General features: G+C 35.6%; 1 protein-coding gene across 6 annotated transcripts in view; it reads left to right on the top strand.

Annotated features, from left to right (window-relative positions):
- The window catches only part of dab2ipb (DAB2 interacting protein b), a 189,542-nt gene that overhangs the window by 113,630 nt on the left and 55,154 nt on the right, over positions 1-20,758 (top strand). For all 6 annotated transcript variants that reach the window (XM_056458054.1, XM_056458050.1, XM_056458051.1 and 3 more), the window contains 2 exons: positions 15,893-16,046; positions 19,192-19,290. In XM_056458054.1, coding sequence (XP_056314029.1) covers positions 15,893-16,046; positions 19,192-19,290 — 253 coding nt within the window. The remainder of the gene's footprint in view (positions 1-15,892; positions 16,047-19,191; positions 19,291-20,758) is intronic.

Genomic DNA, 20,758 nt, shown 5'->3' with positions numbered 1-20,758 from the left:
TTCGGTTCTCTTCATTTATTGGGTTTTACTGTGCTCAAATTACTCTGTTTTCTCAAATGGATTAAGTTCGCAGTACTCATTAGGATTAGTTTTTGAACTTAAATTGTTTGTTGCAATTGGTGTCCTCAAATGGTTTGAGTTACCTTAACTTAAGTGTTTTACAGTGTAGTTATTTAGATTTTTTTTTTAAATGTATATTTATGAAATAGTTTATAGACATTTTAACAGCTTTATTGTTGTGTCGTGTATTGATGATACTTGTTTTTCCGGTTTTATGCAAGAAAAGAAACAAGAAAGAGCTGCCTTTTTTATATCTGGTTTAAAAGCACACAATTAGTGGGAAACAAGGAAATGTCTGAGCTACAAAAAAACAAGTGAAGCTAAATAAATAAAACCGATTTGAAAGCAGGCAACGGTATTTTTATTGAAACTTTTTATTTTAGAGAGACATTTTCATTGCGATTTGAATATTAGAGATCTGGCCATGGTAACATCAGTTCAAAACTCACTATTAAAATGCTATGCAGCACCTATTTACAGTATAAACAAAGGTCTTTAGTTAGAAATGTCTTTCTTATTAAACAACAGTATGAGATGATTGCTGTTATTTCCCCTAAACCGTGTGCACATACATATAGCATACAGTATATGAGTACACCCCCCCCCCCCCCCCCCACAAATCTCTCATTTAAATTAATATTTTCTAAAGGATGCTTTACAATATTATATTTGTGCTTATACATTAGTTTACCAACTAAATGACTTACAATTACGATTAAAAATTAGAAGCCCAAATGTACATGTTAGGGAAAAATATGAAATAAAAATGTCAAAAATAGCAAAACCCAAGAGAAACAAACAATATATACAATTGAGTTGAAATGTTGTAGTTTGTAAATTTTTTTTTTTTTTTTGCCATACATTGCATGAATTTTTATTGTATTATTTTTCCATTTCTAAAGATGTTCTGTGAATAAAATATTATTTTAATAAATATATCTGTTTAGTCTGCTTTGTTCAAATGCAACAATATATATTACCCATATTCATAGAGAAATGGATAAAAAATGTCAAAATGGGGTGCACTCATTGATGCTGAGCACTGCATGCATGTTATTTTCACATGGTTAAATGAACAAATGATGCCATTTTATACAGGAAACGTCACTTTGGATAAAATCATCTGGAAAATGCATACATATATACATTATGGAATGTGCACTCATTCTATTATTTGTATTAAAATGTATAACAAGCACATATTCAGGCATGTCGATCTGCTACTATAGAACAGTCATAATTAAGAAAGCTTAAAAAACAGTAATAATGAAACTGTCTTTCTCTACTTTTTCCATCTCTGACCTTTAACAAGCATTTTTCATCACAAAAAAAAATTCAGGGGAGAGAAATATAACAGTTTGAGGATGTATCAATGAAAAACATACTCATAAAGCCCTGATGTGGATACTGTCCTGTGTTCCTTCACTTGTTGTTTAAGCTCAGTGTTGAACTGTTTTTGACGGAAATGCTGCTGTTTTTTTCATTTCACACACACACACACACACACACACTTACACACACACACACACACACACCCACACATACTCATACTCCATAGAGAATGGATTCACTGCTTGATAACCATTTCTGATCCGTTCAAATGACAGCTATACAGCAAAGATTTAGCAAATGTTCTTTTTTCATCTTCTATAAATGTGATGATTTCAAGCGCCTCAGATCATTATGGGCTGTGCTCTTTTTGGGGTGCTAAAATTGTACCTGTCGGCTTGTTGCCATGGAAACACTCACCTTTCCGTTGTTGCGGTCCATTCAAGGGTAGAGCCAAACCCATGCAAACGAAAGAGCATTGTGTGATGAGTCTCTCTCTGTTTCTCTCTCTCTCTCTCTCTCTCTCTCTACCTCTCTTTCTCTCTCTCATTCTAAATGGGAACAGTGATGACAGCGAAGCCTCAGGCTGCATGATTAATCATATACTGCATTAATTGACATTGTGATTTGGTCGTAGCAGTATGCACTGATTAAAGGCTGTTTTAATGTATTTAATGTCTTATGAAAGCTACATTGAACAGTTACTTGTGATGCATCTTGCTTTTTTGGCAACTGAAATGGCTGTTGGGCCCATGTGATGTTGTATATGTACTCACAGTTGGTTGAGTTTGGACACTGAGGTGAAAAAATGTTGACCTTCTAGACTTATTAAAAAATATTTTTGGAATATTCAAAGAATATTCAATTTTCCCTGTTATTATGGTGTAAACAGTAGCTTTTTAAGACAGAAAGAAATTGCTGTATACTTTAACACATTTCTACACTACCTGACAAATGTCTTGTCGTCAGTCCCAGTTGTAACCCATTCTGGCCACTTTATAAACCCTGTTACTTGTGCCATCCCTGACCCCGCCAATAACATTTGTCAGTGTGTCGTCTGTGTTATGACTGTTATCAGTGACCTCACATAACTTGCATGTCTGCCAGACCAGAGAAATATCTTGACGGTGAGTGTAGAGATGTGTGCATTTCAGTCTCCAGCCACCCTGCGAAATGTGTGCGCTTGCTCATGACCTTAACTTTTGGCTTGTATGTGAGCTCCATACACCCACACTCCATGCATTTGAAAAGAGCCTGTGATGTTGTCGCTCTGAAAGGCTGAATTGTGTGTGTAAGAGCTGTGATGGCCTGTGTGTTTGAGAGCGTGCCCCTGCGCATCTTCCTGTTCCTCTTTCTCCTCCCGTTTCTTTCATGTCTGTCTTCAAGGTTGCTGTGATTTGTGAACTGTATTTTGTAAGAAGTGTTTCTACCCTTGCTGAGGTTGCTGTGACTGCACAGTGAAGACAGGAGATGTACAGTAGGATGTATTGATGGATGGGGGTTTGTTAAAGTTAAAGAACACATTTACTGAGTACATTTGGTTTGTCTTTTTAGTGATTTGCACATTCTGGATCTTTGCCTAATCAAATGTAAATCACAGGTCTTGGAGTTTCTAAATTATTATGGAATTTTAAAAAGGTGTATTCCAGACATTTTTAGTTTGTCAAATAAATCTCGGAATATCAAGCATTTTTGCTTGTCTTTTTAAAATGTACTTTCCATTTCTAAAAAAAAAAATCCATACTTTTTATTTGTCCTGTTGTTGGTTGGGCTTTTTTCAGAGCCATTTATTCCTTTACTGCTTGTTAAGCAGCAATCACTTGGGTCAAATGCAGTCACCAGGCTGTACCTGTAAAATACTATCAATGGCTGTTTTTGTCTGCTCAGTGCTCAACTCAACAGCTGCCTCTTTCAGATCATTGTTGGTCACAGAAATTCAGCTTTTTCTTCAGCAAAGATCGGGGTATAGTCAGGGAATTTGGCATTTGGTCTAGAGTTAACACTCTGGTAAATTGACTCTCTTATTGCTATTAGAGATGGATCTGTAATGATTTTTCTTGCACTTATTAAACATAATCTTTCTGTGGGATCATCTGGGATTTGTAGTTGGATCATTTGGCTTTTGTTAACATCTACAAACTAGCACAATTGGTTCAGTTGAGTTTTCCTATAACTTACTCAGTGGAACTGTACAACCCTAAAACTTATTCTAACACTGTCTTAACAACATGTGACGCAACTAGGCATGGGACGATAACCGTTTTCAAGGTAAACTGCGGTTTGGAAATTTCAAGGTTTTAAAATCGCCAAATATTTCTGTACGTTTAAGAATTTTTTATTTACATTTTTTTTTTTTTTTCAGTTTTTTAGGACAACAGTATCTCCAGCAGAAAAAATATCCAAACATGCTGTTTTAAATTGTAAAGAAGTATTTTTGAAACTAATGAAGACAGCAGAAGTCAATGATTCATTTGAATTATTTAGCCTGACATGTTTAATGCTCCAAAATATTATAAATCTTTCAAAAAATAAAATGTATTCTTTTCAAAGGGGAAATAAGTTTTTGCTTTTTACCCAGAAATTTAAAAAGAAGCTATTTTAGAGCAGTAATCACAAAACCGTAAAAACGTGATATTTTTATCCAAGGTTATCATACCGTCAGAATTTCTTCTGGGTGCTCCAGTTTTCTCCACAAGTCCAAAGACATGTGCTATAGGTGAATTGAGTAAGCTAAATTGGCCGTACTGTATGTGTGTGATTGAGAGTGTATGGATGTTTCCCAGTGATGGGTTGCAGCTGGAAGGGCATCCGCTGTGTAAAACATATGCTGGATACTTTGGCGGTTCATTCCACTGTAGCGACCCAGATTAATAAAGGGACTAAGCCGAAAAGAAAATGAATGAATGACTGATGTTGTTGGTTTGCACTGAATAACAGTTATGACTTTCATTTTCAAACCTGCTGGTCATTTTATTTTCAAAATCGGAGGTGAGCTATCTGCTGCTGCTTTCAGTATGACACGTAAAATGGTATTTAAACTCTCATTGGGCGCATTCAACACTGAATAAAACGCACATTTTGTACCTGAGGTGATCATTGTCACAGTAGTTTATGCTGTTTATCTGCCCTGATGTCGAGGAAACATAAAGCTTTTCTAAAATAGAAATTTAACAGATCTCTATCGCAGATTGTTGTGACAGGAACACGTTTTAATAAGGAAAAGATACCTTTTATTGCATGTTGCAACATCGCATCACATGTTGTTAGGACACAGTGTAATGAGTTGTCGGTGTGGGCCTTTTCGAAGGATATTATAAAGGGTATGGCAAACATGAACTTAATAAACATACTCCTGTTTGTGCTAATGACAAATGGTAAACCTAAAGGTAAACTGTTGGGCATTTCTAAAGGGGGTCACACACCGGATGCACCGCTCAGCATCGCGCCACGCAGCACAATGATTTCGGAATTCTAAACATGGATTTCTATCAGGGTACGCACACCAGCGCCGCTAGTCGGTGGTTGTCCACAGCATCCAGCTGCGACTCAGGACACTGTTCATATTCCTGCCCCGTCACAGTGCGCCATCGGAATAGTTTCATTTTAAATAACATGCAAATGTGTGCATCCAGCGCGTTGCAGTGGGGCGCATCTGCTGTGCGACCTGCTTGCATGTGCTTCACACAGGTTAGTGGGCTTTACAAACCACCTTTATGAGACCATCTCTTTTCCTCTTTATATGCATCAGATGCTTTGCCAAAATCACTCTGTTACAAGGTAATAAAAACAATAATATACATGTGTTTGTTTGATATTGTTATTTTGGCCATTTTTTTTATAGCTAGAAAAAGTCTTTACTTTGTATGTAGTTATTATGGAACAGATATCTTTCTAAATAGATTGGAAACTTAATTGTGCCTACAATAGTTTATATTTTCATATTATTTACAATTTTTTTCTTTTAGTACATCGTGTTGAACAATCAAGATGTTACGTGGCTTGGCATCACAGATAGCCTCTAATTTGTCAAATGTGCTACTTAGTCTTATGATTGTGCTGTTCAGCCCTTAGCAGGAGATCTAACATGACTGCTCAGAGTGTGAACTCTTTTCGCACTCGCACTGAGAAGACAACAGGATTGCCGTCTTTTTGCCTCCTGGGCTATAAATCTTGGGTCACATTTCAAGAACAAGACAAGTGGCTCTCTCCTGGTTCTCCCCTTTATAAAAAGCTACATATTGATTTTGAGTCTAGAATTGCTGGGTGACCTCATTGCATGCATTTGTTGTTTAGCCACGGGTTATGTTTCTCTCGTTGACTTAGATTCAGATTTTAATTACATAGTCTGTTCTCTGACTATATTATACAGTAGAGTACAAGAATACATTTTCCACTGATGTTCCATGAGGAAAATAGGTTATTTTTAGTTGTGTATTTGTGGACACAATAAATGGCTGTTTTTTTTTATTCTGTCAAACACATAATGTAGCTTAGGGCTGCTTAATTATGGGAAAAAATCTATTTTGGTCATAATTGTAATCACAATTATTCAAAATAATATTCAGTTGAAGTCAAAATTATTCACCCTTATGTAAATTTTTTTAAATATGAATATTTCCCAAATGACATTTCACAGAGCAAGTAATTTTTCGCAGTATTTCCTATAATGTTTTTCTTCTGGAGAAAGTCTTATTTGTTTTATTTTGTCTAGAATAAAAGCAGTTTTAAATATTTTTAAAACTATTTTAAGGTCAATATTATTGCCCTTCTTAAGCAATATATTTTTTTGATTGCAGAGGAAACTGCTGTTATACAATGACTTGCCTAATTACCCTTACTTGCCTAATTCCCCTAATTAAGCCTTTAAATTGCACTTTAAGCTAACTGGTTGTATATTGAAAAATATCTAGTAAAATATTGTGTACTGTAATCATGGCAGCGATAAAATAAATCCATTATTAGAAATGAGTTATTAAAACTATTATTTTTAGAAATCCGTTAAACAGATATTGGGGAAAAAAGGGCCGCTAATAATTCAGAAAGGCTAATTAGTTCTGACTTCAACTGTACATATACAGTTATTTTCCTCTCTGTAAATAAGGAAAGGGAAATAAATACAATAGAATAATGATATGAAGCAAACTGTGCTTTAAGCATCTTCACTGTAAGAAAAAAAACTTTATTATAGCTTTAAAAGTTTGGCAGTCAAGAACAGTGAGTGATTTTGTCTTTTTGTTGTTTGATTAATAATGACAAAAACAGTCGGCAGCAGGAATATTACGCGCTGTCACTTTAAGAGCAGTGCGGTTCTTATTTATGGTTTCACTTTCACATGTCGATTAATGTTTTTTGATAATCGTTAGAAGCTAAAATTAAAATCAAAACTGAGTTTAGATTAATTGCACAGTCCTAATATAGCTTGCAATGTGGTTTGTTGGGTTGTAATTAGGAGGATTTCATCTGTGCGTTAGCTAAGTGAGCAAAAATATATTGTATATTTATATTAAGTTTACAATTAAGTTAAGTTAATGTTGCCTTTATAAAAAAACATTTGTTAAACCATTGATTTCAACATTGAAAACGTTCTCTTTGCTGGACAGTGGAATTGTGTGTCTTTTTTACAAAAAGTTTATGATTATTAAGATTATAAGGAAATGTATTAAATAAAACTTGTAAGGAAAACCAAATATTTTTATTCCTAATGTTTCTGAAACAAAATATTTATGTATTATTTATTTGCTGCATTTGCAACTATTTTAGCTGCAGTCTGTCACCCTGGAAGCGTAATCTTCTTTTCTTCAAACAGTCTCCCACTTTTATTAGTTCAAAAACATGTATTTATAGAGCTCCATCTTCTTCAACTGTGCTTTCATGGAAATTTAAAGACCCATTTGTAATTCATTTTTATTTTCATCTATCACATCTTTTTTATGTTTATTTTTAGTCTGAAATCATCTTGGTTTGTTATCTTAATTTGTATATTTTTTTGAAGATAAAAAGTGACCTGGGAGAAAAGGAAAGGAAGAACGGAAAAAGAGGAATGGTGGGTGAAGTGTGACTTGCGTCTGGTGCAGTGTCTGAAATATTTACAGAGACAGAGAAAGTGTGGAAGTGTGTGTGCACAGGGGATGAATCCATTTGGGAAGAAGAGGATTCTGGGTAAATGTAAAAAAACAAAACAAATGAAAGATAAAGAGGGAAAACACGGCAAAGTGTAATGAAAAGGATTCCATTTCAAGGACAAACAGGCCAGTCGCTTCTCAGCAAAGTGAATGTTCGCGCGGCTCTGTTTGAGGTGATAAGTACGTTGGAGGTGAGCTGTTCGCAGTTCAGTTTTTGCGTTAATACCTTCAAAACACACTCGCACATGCTCACTTTCAAATGCTTAACATGAAAGAGCTTGTAACACATGCCATTAAGCATGCACACCACATCACCGAGCGCTCCAACATCACACTAACAGGCCAAAATACATTCTGTCTTTCACACACACTGCCAGCACAGTTCGAGCGAATATATTATCATTCATACGGTGTCGTTCATCGCCTCCAATGCTGACATTAACATTCATTCTGCTAGACTGATGTGACAGTTAACCTTCTAGAGACGTGCTCCATGTGGAGGAGGGTTTCCATGTCCTACATCCATCTCCTTATTAGTTTCACTTGCCTTTAAATCAAACCTATTTCGACACGTAGACACCCAAGGACAAGTAAACACACACACATTCCTCACAGGGTACACCTCGGCACGATTCTCTTGTCTCAACATGTCCTTTTCCTTGCTTAGGCTCACCTCTAACTCCCAGAATGCACTTCTTCTCTCGAAGCGCCGATTTGCCCAGTGGCAATATTAAGACGATCCAGAATGTGCTGTTACATCATATTAGGACTAATTAGAAAGTGCTCGTCTTGGGTGTCTTTTGAAAGCAAAGCCTTTGTTTAGTAGAATGCAGGATAACAGAACTCCTGTTGCTTTATGTAGTTTTACACATGAGACACAGAAATATCAAATTACAAATGACAGAATTTTCTAAACCTATATCTTATTACCCCCACTACTAAAATTTATCATAAATGAACCATCATTTGTTTTACTACAAATAAAATATATATGAAAAATAACAGGATTGTTCTAGTTAAACTATGGTGACCAGAAATCAACCATGAATTTGCTAAACTAAATATAGTTCAACTAAGGGTGGGTGATATTGCAAAACAAGTATCACGATATCATGTTTCATATAGTTCAATATTGATAATTATTGAATGTTTTTTAACAATCCATTTAGGTATGTTAAGATTTTTTAGCCACTTTATTTTACTTTACCAACAATACTAAGGAAAATAGTTTTAATAGTCAAAAACAAAAATGTTTAAACAAAATATCTGATCTCTTTATAATAAAATAAACATAAGTGTTAAAAAGACTCTTAAACTTGATAAATTAAACGTTACAAAGTGTGTGCAATGGTAAAGTGTAAATACTGAACAATCAAAGCAAACTTTAAGGTAGATCAACGTCTGTAAGGTGTGAATAATAATTATACAGTAAACCTCAAACTCTGTAAACAAACCAAATTATGATAATCAAATCTGAGCTTTCGAGTAAAGGAACTAACCATCATTATTCAAATGCATCCTGCAACATTACAAATTGTGAAGTTGAATGACTACATTACCCCTATGCTAAAAACTCTTTGAGATGGGGAGCTAGTGGCTGGGATAAAACCAAAAAGTAACTCTGGTGACATCCTTACAGTGACAAGTGCGAGCACATGGTTTTCTTCACCATTTTCTTTTGCGCATGTGCTCCCCTGAACTAGATGACCATCAACCATTTACTCAGAGGATGACAAACAGACAAACCATTGCTGTAGCTCCGAATCAAGTTTATGTTGAAAAGTAAAAAGCACTGCAGTGTTAGGGTGCACTGTGTTTGTCTGAGGTAATTAGTCTGCCGTTATTGCACACCATATGCGCATCGCACAAATACCGAATTTTCTTTAGCGATATTGACAATGGTGTTCAGTCAATAAAAACCAATACCGATTTCTTGCCCAGCCCTAAGTTTAACCATATAGTTCTTGTAGTTATATACATGGATGCACATAACTGGCACAGAGGTGCGCATGCATGATAAAAGATTTTAATTATTTTTATGGGATTCAGATGGCATTGATATAGTGCAAATTGTAAATCTTTGCCATGTGGTTTGGAAGAAGAATGTAGGGTAAAGTTGGTCTCTGTGTGCATGAATGGAACTGCAGTTGCATTTACTAACCGTACATGAGTTCTGGTGCACGGTTCATGCAAACTCCTGGATCGTTCATATCACACATAATCACATAAGTGAGCCTTTATTAATCACAAATGAACTGGTCAAACAGTGTGTGTGTGTTTTTTCTTGCACTTTTATCTGATTCCTGTTGCAAGTCGAGAGAAGGATTATATATTTTCTGCACTACTTTAGCAGAGAACGATTCTTTGTTTGAACTTTTTTATTACATTCATGATAAATAGACGCATGTGCCACTCACTCTTATCATGCTGAAAATGAAACTACATTTTTAAAGTCGAAAGTTTACTAGGGAGTGGGAAACCTGCAAGCCAGGCAATCGACCCAAATGTAAACGCAGCAGCTGATTGCGCATAAAGAAACATGAGATACAGCAATATATGCAAAAGCTATATTATTTAAAAATCTGTTAAAATGATTCCTGTTCATGTTTAAATTTCATTCCTACATTTTCTTTTCGGCTTAGTCCCTTTATTAATCAGGGGTTGCCACAGCGGAATGAACTGCCAAATTATCCAGCATTTGTTTTACGCAGCGGATGCCCTTCAGCTGCAACCCAACGCTGGGAAACATCCATACACACTCTTTCACACACAAACACTATGGTCAATTTACAGTAGTTTATTCAATTCACCTATAGAACATGTCTTTGGACTATTTGGATTTCAAAGATATAAAATATATATGTACATATATGCAACATGTATTTCAATACATCAAAAATGGTCATTTATATATGAATATGACTCAACATCTATGCCATCAACAGTGTGAAGACCAAGCAACATCTCCAGGTCTCCAAATACATTTACTGGACCAAAATAAATGTGCACCCCTGGTTATATAAGCGTTTATCAATATTCCAAAAATGGTTACCACACTTTTCTAATAAAACCTTGGTTTATCTTTTATTTATTTAATACATTTTTTGTAAGTTGTCAAATGTACTGCGTGCCCCTTCATATTCCCACTTGAATTATTGTTTCATGTTACATAGACATTCTCCGTGGAAAGATGGAAAGTCCTGCACTGTTCTTCCTTTGTCTCTACAATACTTGATCTCTTCCCGATCTTGCTGACAAAAAAAGAGCTTCTGAGGTATTTCACTGTCTATCACCCTTGATCCCTTATCTCTCATGATTCGCTCTTGAAGAGCTGACATATTAAGTCCTGCTCAAGAAAACCGTCTGTTTCATTCAGAAAGCAGAAGCTCATCTTTAGAGAACATCCTTTTGATGTTGAAAGTTTTCCTATCCGGTAACTAAGTGATTGGTTCACTTGAAACCCCAACACACATGCACATTCCTTCTCTCTCTTCTAGCATCCTTTCGCTCAAGCTTGTTTTTGACAGCTATTCCCAGCTCTTCCTGTCAGTGTCATCCCATCAATGTTTCCCGGTCAGAAAAACTGACGTTGGTTTCTCCCCATGCTGGAGTTCAAACCTGTCGTTTGGACTGCTAGTTTGATCCTCCGTCTCTCCAATGTTGCTTCAAGCATGGATCAATCCCACAATCCCCTTTGCTCCAATTACTCTCAGAGTCCTCTGCTTCGTTTCACCTCAGCCAATCAGAAATAAAGCAGTTTGTACACACACAGACACACACATGTTTTGCTCTCTCCGAAGCCTCAGTGGTTAAGAGACAAGGCTGGTCTCTGGAGTATAGTCTTACCTCTGAAGATCTTTCTGGAGGAGAGAAAGAAGGAGAGCGAAAGAAACACGGAAAACAACAGAGAGGGGGAAGGGAGGTGAAGAAAGGTTTCGAGGGTAATAGAGAATGGTAAATAATTTATGAGAAACACACAGCGACAAACAGTTGATGATGATTGTTTATGGAGATAGATGTGGGTCGCTTCCTTACAGCTTCATTTGTCTCTCTGTGTGAGACACTATTTGAGAGAAATATAGGTTTTTGTCGAAAGATTGACATCTACAACCAGCATCATTACTTTAGGCGAGATCGTACATCACTCAAGTGCTTTAGTGGCTGAACGGATTGAAAGGGATAGATAAAAATCTAAATTATTTAGTCATTTATTCCCCTTCATTTTATTTTTTTATTATAATCCGTGAAGCACAAAATAGTGTTGAGCAAAATGTTCAAGCTGCTCTTTTTTTCGCGCAACAAGAAGAGCAGCTGTGATGTCTGATTTACAAACAAATGACTCTTATGAACAGATTCTTGTCAATAAATCAGTCAAGCGGATTCATGTGCACCCTCATTCTCTCAGTTTATCAGTAAATTCACTTAGCAAATCATTCAGAGCCGTTACAAAGCTCATAACTGACTTCCTCTGGCATTTTAAATATATTCATTCATTCATTTTCCTGCGGCTTAGTCCATTTATTGATTAGAATGAACTGCCAACTTATTCAGCATTTGTTTTACACAGCGAATGCCCTTCCAGCCACAACCCAGCACTGGGAAACACCCATTCACTCTCGCATTCACACACACTACGGCAAATTTAGCTAACCCAATTCACCTACAGTATGTATACAGCATGTCTTTAGACTGCATGGGGGAAAGCGGAGCACCCAGAGGAAACCCACGCAAACACAGTGAGAACATGCAAACTCCACACAGAAACGGCAACTGACCTAGCCGGGGTCGAACCAGCGATCTTCTTGCAAAGAACCACCTGGCGTGAATCGGAAGTGCATTTAATGTCTTTTAACGCACTGCAAGTTGTTAATTATCCCACTTATTCCATGGTAATTTGCTAAGTTATACACCAGTTAAATTTTAGTAAATGTTTACGAAGTATAAAGATTTAATAAATTAGAGTGCTGGACTGAAATATTCTGAAAAATTCCTTAAATAGAGTAATTTAATGTCTTGGTGTAAATAAGCATGACAAGATTTTTTTGTGGTACATAAACTTGACATAAAATGGTATATAAAATGACATTTTAATTGGTGTCTTGTGTAAATAATGGGGAAACAAAATATTTAAAAGTAAATTCTTAGAAAAAAAAAATAGGACACTTTGGCTGGATTTACACTGCATGGTTCAAGTGACTCAATTCCGAATTTTTTTTTTCCATGTGGCACAGATCAGATATGGCCCATGTACGTGTAAGCAGGAAAATATCAAATCGATTCTGATTTACTCAAATCAGATTCAGGCCTTGTTCATATGTGGAAATTTATCTGATATGAATCGCATCCGTGCCTTCGTGTCTGCAGTGTAAGCAGGTAGATTGGATATTTACCTGTCAATGAGAGTCACTTGTCAATAAAAAACCATATTGAATGGCATCAACTCTGCCGCTTTAATTTCAGAACCGACTTCAGCAGAGTCGCAAACCTTAAATCTCATACACGAGAACTAAAAAAGCTTTTATATTGTCAGGTAGCACAAGCAAAAGCATGCTAGCGAGAGAGCACACAATCCACCATGTCAACAATATAAACTAATATAAAACTATGGCATACCTCACATGCAATAAATCATGCCATGGACATTACATTAACATGTCTACTGGTTTAAAAATGCCTACTGTAGATTAAAAGATGGCGGCAAAATGGGAACTTTTCTGTCATAAATTAGAGTAAAACAACTTGTCAAAAATAATTTTAAAAAATGAAATCCTGCGAACAGATTGAATAAAGGAATGGAGAAAGGAGCGCTCTTTTATTATCAGCTGTCAGTCAGCGCTTGCTCTTTTTTCCTGGTCATTGTGCCTTTGAGTGCAGTGTAAAATGCAGACAATTGGATACATGATGTAAGCGGGTCATTAAAAAATGGATACAGTCCAAAAATCGGAATTGACCATCAAGATCTGCAGTGTAAATGCAGCCTTAGTGATGTAGGGGAAATACAACACACTGTATTAAACTCTTTCCAGTATACTTACCATGCTTAAAAACCTTTAATGTGTCAGTGTGGACCTTTTAGATACAAAGGTGACAGAAATAGTTATTTCTGAGAGTGTATAAACGCATTGTATCCTACAAAGTAAATGATTTTAATCAGTATTCTAAACCTTACTGAAGCGTTCATCACAGCAGCTGCACAGCAACCCAGTTTTTAAGAGGTATGTCGAACAGCATTAGTGTGTGTAAATAATGACAGAATCTTCCCTTTTGTGTGAAGTATTCCTCAGAGATGAGAAGATGAAGAGTGTTCTGTGCACGTCTCTCTCTCCAGCTGACAAAAAGGGATGAGTAGTGGAACTGTTCCCGGATCAGATCTGCTTTGTAGCAAACACTAATTAACGTCAGTTCAGACCAACACAGGCTTCATCTTAGAAGAGATCTCCCACTCTAATTACAGCTGTAAACATGTTGGATTTTCCAATGATATGCTTGCTATCTTCCATCACTGTTTATTATGGATGCGAAACGTGTTGAATTGACGCGACACCAGTGCTACTGGCTCCGTTCTTCACACCTGCATGTCAATACTCACAACTTTCTCTCTGATTCGGTGTATTGTGTCCAGACTTTTGGCCATTGAGTTAACAGATGAAATGTATGGCATAGATTTTCCAAACTCTGTTTTAGATTATTAGAAGATAATTAGCTGTTTGAAGATGGCACTAATTATCTTGTCAGAGCACTAATCAGTTTCTGTGAGCGCTAACGTTAACTGACAGCTCAGTTAATGACACCTGTAGTGATCAGAGCAAATAAACACGTCACTCAAACAACACATGCTGAACAGTGAGACTTTGGTTCACTCATCTGCCTTAATAAGTAATTAATGCCTTTATGCATTATAAATGTCATATATATAAAGGGATAATCAACAGATTGCTGTGCGTTAAAGGATGTTAAATGCACGACACAGAGGCAAAGAACTGCCTAGTGCGAATCAGAAGTGCATTTAATGTCTTTTAACGCACTGCAAGCTGTTAAATATCCCACTTATTCCATGGTAATTTGCTAAGTTATAGACAAATTAAAACTAGTTTTGCATTTTGCAGTGCAATATTTGTGCAATTTTAGTCAGAAATGACTTGAAGGTTCTCCTAGACCATGGAATAAATAAATATAAAAACACATTTCTAAAACAATGTACCATTTTTTTTGTGTTTTATGAGACATTGTGAACATTTAGCCCAAAAGCTGTCCAAAACCAGCCCAAACGCACAAAAAATGGCCAAAATATTAGATTCATATTTTATTTAACTTTAATTTATTTAAATTAAAATTAACCTAGTTACTTTAACTGTCATCATTTTTAACCATACAGCAACCAACACTAGCAGTCACAGAACCACAACATAAGCAGGTCTCATAGAAACACTGCCCCCCTCTCAGCCACACACTGCACTTAATGTTAGATGATGTTTTATTTTCGAAATGGGGTAAAAATTCGTCCCATTTGGCGTTTAAAATTAATTTGATTATAATTAGGTGTTGCTTGTTAATCAGACAAGACTTCTATGTTTGTACTTGTTGTCAATTGTGGAAAAAATTGTCATTAAAAGTGTCATGATAAACTGCTGTGAGTTTAACTGCAGGCGCTGCGTGATGTGCGTTCACATGAAGGGGAGACCGATTTTATTCAGGGAGTCCGATTTTGATACAACTTTCCTTCATCTCCTCTTGCTGGTGGGCCCAAGCGGTTTGCGCTATGCACTGGTCATTACTAGCTGAATGGATTGGAGCTCACAGTGATGTTTTGTTGAATAAGTTGCATATAAAAGTTACATTTCAAAACCACCCAAAATTTGTCAACCTGTCTAAGCCATTTTTTACCCGCACAGTCAAGTTTTAAACCACCCAATTGAATGGGAACCCGTCCAATCTGTCAATCTGTTAAACATCCAACTTCTAGGTATGGTGATGATTTATATAATTAAAGTTTAGAAAAAAAGTTCAATATTTTTTGTTGTTGTTGTTGTTGTTGTTGTTGTTTAAATAGCAATGTAATGCACAAAGCGGAAGTTTTTTCTATGGAATTAGGAATAAAATCTTGCTACTTCACACTAAAAGTTTGTTTTGAAATTGTAAAGTCTCGGATTCTGTGAAAGGTGCCTGCAGAGTCAGTTGTTTCAGCATTTGTGTGAATGTCCTTGGGTAGAAAACATGTCTTCATATTACACCTGCAGTTTGGGCAACGATAGCACTTTTATAGTTGCCATAAATAAAAACATTAGATCATCTAACCTTGTTTTTAGTATAAACAAAGGTGTTTACTGAACGGCTTTGCGAGAGACGCTTCAGTTATTTGCTGTTGTGTGTTTCTGTGTCAGGTCTCATCTGATGCCCAGGCTGAAGGAGTCGCGCTCTCACGAGTCTTTGCTCAGTCCCACCAGTGCAGTCGAAGCTCTGGACCTCAGCATGGAGGAAGAGGTCCTCATTAAACCAGTGCACAGCTCCATCCTCGGCCAGGATTACTGCTTTGAGGTATAGACACTTTTTCATGCACTTTCACTGCATTAATTATTCACTCATCTGATCCCTCTTAACCCTCAGTACATGTTCATTTAAATTTCATATTGCAGTACATTCCTAAGACTGTGTTTCAAAACAACACAACATTAACAAACTGTTTATAAATGGTTTGGAAATAATTATAATATTAATTGAAGCCAAACAAGAACAATATAAAATTTTTAAGTCCAGTGTTGATTTTTTTTAATAAGTATAATTTTTCATGGAGAGTTAATTTTTATTCGTAGGGCAATGTTTCCAATGTAGATGACATTTGTCCAAAAATAAAAGTGCTATGTGGCTTTTCTTGTTCATCAGGTTTCAACGCTAAGGATTTTTTCACTGTCTCCACCAAAAAAAAGAAGTTAATAGCTACATTTTAAAATAATGTGCCAAAAGCCAAACATAACTACAGCATGACTTTTCTTTTAATACAACTGACAATTTTAAGAACACAATTGTGATGTAACTACATTTGGGAAAAAATTAATTAATTAAAAAAAAAAAAAAAATATATATATATATATATATATATATATATATATATATATATATATATATATATATATATATATATATATATATATATATATATATATATATTAGTCACCTTAGAATTATAAGGTTCTATCTGCGTTTCTGAATGATTTTGAGATATTGAGCTTCAAATTTTTTGCAGTCCATAGCAGACAGTATATGTGTGTAACATTTGTTTTTTAAATAAAAAGTTCTAAAATGTAAACAACTTGTTAAAATAAAATCCCATACTGTAAATAAGTTGTCATTTAATAAGAAATTGTCAGTAACTAAATTTTGACAAAAATGTCAGATAGAACCTTATAATTCTAAGGTGACGACATATATATATATATATATATAGGTGACGATATATAATTAAAGTGTACATTTACGCTTATAACATATATATATATATATATATATATATATATATATATATATATATATATATATATATATATATATGTTATAAGCGTAAATGTACACTTTAATTTTGACACCCACAGACATTGTCACCAGTCAGATCATGAAGCATGTCAATGTTGATCTTTCTATTGAGGTGTCGATTTCAGCATGTTTTCACTATTGTATATATGCGACGTGAAATGCACATTTGCTGGTAGGATTGACATTGGATGATTTTGTTTTCCCACTACAATCGATCCACTCCAGAGTTTGTTTCAATCAAGACAAGACCATCTCATTCAAGCAGGCATTCCAAGCGCAATTGCAGGATTCACATATGCCAAACAAACTGTACTAACTGAGCAGGTTCCAAAACAATCATCTAGGTGTGAAAAGCACCCTATAAAAGCACGCAATTGACAAACAGTCACAGCCAAATGAAGCTTAAGTGACAAGACAGCACTGGCCCGATCAGGCCAGTAACGATCCTGTTGACCGGCCTGTTGTGCGGATCACACGCTGGCCCCGGGCCATCGGGCAGTCCTTATTGTCCAGCCCTGCTCATGATTGGTTAAGATGCAAACTGTCAAGGATGGGGTAAAAATAATTAAGTGTATTCTTATGATGGGTACACTCTAAAAGATCACTGAAAGATCTTATAAAATTTTTTTAAATGTTTTCAGACGACAAACACGAGGACAAAAAAATTCTAGATTTTGCTCATAGAGTGTGTGGCCATGTGACCAAGACAGCACACCACACAACCCAACAAAGTCCCAAATGTGAACACAAGAAATCTTACAAAATCTTTTGAGATGAGAGAATAAACATGGCTGACAAATAAATGAATAAACAAATTGACAAGCTGATCCTCCATCTCTGCTGTCTAAATCCACATCACTATTGCTGCGCCATGACTGTGTTTGTGATGCATCTTCTGTCAGTTCGCCTACTGATTGGATATTGTTTTTATTTGTGTTAATCTCTGGCTCATATGCACAATTGTCTTCCAGGTTTCTCCCATACATTAGGATTTTTGAGCATAAATAGTCATCATGTTGACAGCAAGATAATCAGGACATTACCTAAGATTTGTCAGGAGAGAAAAGTGGATCACAAAATCCACCTGATTATCTTGTGGTGTGAACTCATCATTAGTTAAACAAACTCAATAAAATTCTAGTGTCAAATAAAAATATTAAAAGAACATGAATTTTATTGGAGTATAAACTTGACTTTTTAAAATATTTTACTATTTTTGAAACAAGATACACTTTAGTATTAAAGTGTACTAAATATACACATATTTAGTATTTTGGACATGTTTTACATGTGATGTGTTGGTTTGGAATCAGTACTATCAGTTTGGAATTACTACTAACCACTGTACATTGGATTTTAGGTTTTATTTTAGAATTGTATTCAGAAATGATGTAAAATACATATTCAATATTGTACCCTAAATACAACTAAACATTTAAGAACACTATAGCATGAGTTTTTCCCCCTCGCTCTATGATCCTACAAGTATAACACAAACATAAATTACAGTGACATTCACTAAAAACAACTTTCATTATAAATGTCAAGCCTAAACCAATTTACTTAAATTGTAACTGAAGCTAGCAGCCTGTGGGAAATGCGCTATTCTAACACTCACATGTCTCTTTTGTTCAACGCCAGTCAGAATGTGTGCATTTTGTTTACATTCCTACTAATACTAATTGCCATGTACAGTTTTCTTTATAATATACGTCACAGTACATTTCAGTTAATAAAAAGCATGAGTTATATTCCAGAAAATATATTCAAATAACAATAGAATCAAATCAAAGGCTTACATATTGAATCACAGTGAGAAGTCTGTGTCAGTCAGACTAAATAAAAAAAAATAATCTTTATCAATCAGAACTCAAAAGTGTTGGCAACCTGTTAAGCCTGGTTTGTGTACAGTATATTCAGCTTCCTAAACCTGAATTTAAAACGCGCTGTTTGAACCCTTGACGCACAGTAAATAATGTTTTTGTAGAATATCTGTCAGTCAATTTGATTCAGTTTTGCATTTTTTCTTGTCGCAAGCATCTTTTGAAATGACACTCCAACACAAGCAGAGCTTTTGCTTTTGATGTAAGCAAGCCGGAAGCTGTGAGATTCCTGGCAGTAAGCTGACAATTACGTGCCTTTTTTTTTCCAGGTGAGCACCTCCACAGGTAGTAAGTGTTTTTCTTGCCGTTCAGCAGCAGAGAGAGACAAATGGATGGAGAACCTGCGACGAGCCATCCACCCTAATAAGGTAAACGTCCCTTCCTGCATCGGCTAAAACCACACGCTCAGACTTATTAATGAAGAAATGCAACTCAGTGCAAAGAAAGAATGTGCAAGGGTGATGAAATTTAGATCAGCTTTCTCTCTCTCACTTTGATATAAACACACGAGACGATGAAGAGATGCTGCAAAACATATGGCCTCTTTGAGGATGCCAAAGAAGAAAAAAAAAACTCATCCGACAGCTCATTTCACCAATCAATGATTAAGCAAATTAATGATTAATTAGATGGGGGAGAAAGAAATTCAAGCACAACCTTCAAGTTATATTTGCGTTTCTCACAGCTTGCCTGGGGATGTGTTGAATGTCTCCTCATCGCTCAGTCTTACATTTTAATTACTCGGTGGGTTTCGGAGGTGAACACTGGAGCCAGGCTTTGGAGGGCTTTGCAGTGAACAGATTTGAGCTTTCAGACAGATGTTGGTGCTGTAGAAGTGTGGAGATGATCATAGCTCAGGCATTAGCTGCTGCTGCAGAGGCCCATTTCTGTCTGCCTAATTAGTTCATTATCTGTGATGAGGGCGCACAATGGAGCACCTCAATACCGAGATGTGAAATCAATTGCCTTAGCGGGTGTTTATTTGTGTGGGAATATCCATGAGCACTCGAGACCTACACAATGCCCAGTGCCCTTAGTGCAGTCATCTGCTGTTACAGAGCAATTTATCAGTCGAGCTTTAAAAGGGTACTTTGCTCACAACATTTATTTTCTGTTATCACTTAGTAACCTTTATTTATTTATTTTTCTTGTTCCTTTTTAAGGATCATCACTTAAAAAAATGCTGGGTTCCACACAATTCCTTAATGTTGTCCCAACACAAATTGATTAAGTTAACTTAATTGTTTTACAAATCTGAATGAATTCAAAATTCCCACCAAAAACTGTGTTGCTTCAACTCTTGTTAAATAAACAGTTTGAGCAAGCAGTAAAAGTCATTTTTTGAGTGTTTTTACATCCCAATAAAGGTCCTACTACACTGTCAAATGTGATAAGTTACATAAAGCGAGTAAACCAATTGCCTTAAAAGCAACAAGTTAACTTTACAAAAATAATGTAAATAAGCCCATTGTAACTTGGAACTGTTAAGCTGACTTAATTTTTATAATTATGCTTATTGTACTTACTTTTTTAAAGTCAACTCATTCTTTTTTACAGTGTCAGACTATTTTAGCTCATCTGTTTTCAAATAATTACTGTAATTATTACAATATTACATGTTTGATGCTTCATTAATTCTATAAAATCTACAATTGTAGCCTGTATTGAATTTAGAAGACACACTGGAGTCTGAAAGAGCAGATTTATTTTAGTTACTGTCATTTTGCTAGATACAGAAAAGCTGAAAATATATATATATATATTTATAATAAATGTGTAGTGAAAAAAAAAGAGATTTGTATACTTACTAAGTACTACTAAAAAGTAAAATTTGCA

This window comes from Danio aesculapii, chromosome 5 (genome assembly GCF_903798145.1).
Source record: "Danio aesculapii chromosome 5, fDanAes4.1, whole genome shotgun sequence".
NCBI lineage: Eukaryota > Metazoa > Chordata > Actinopteri > Cypriniformes > Danionidae > Danio > Danio aesculapii.
This window is presented reverse-complemented; position numbering and strand designations above follow the sequence as displayed.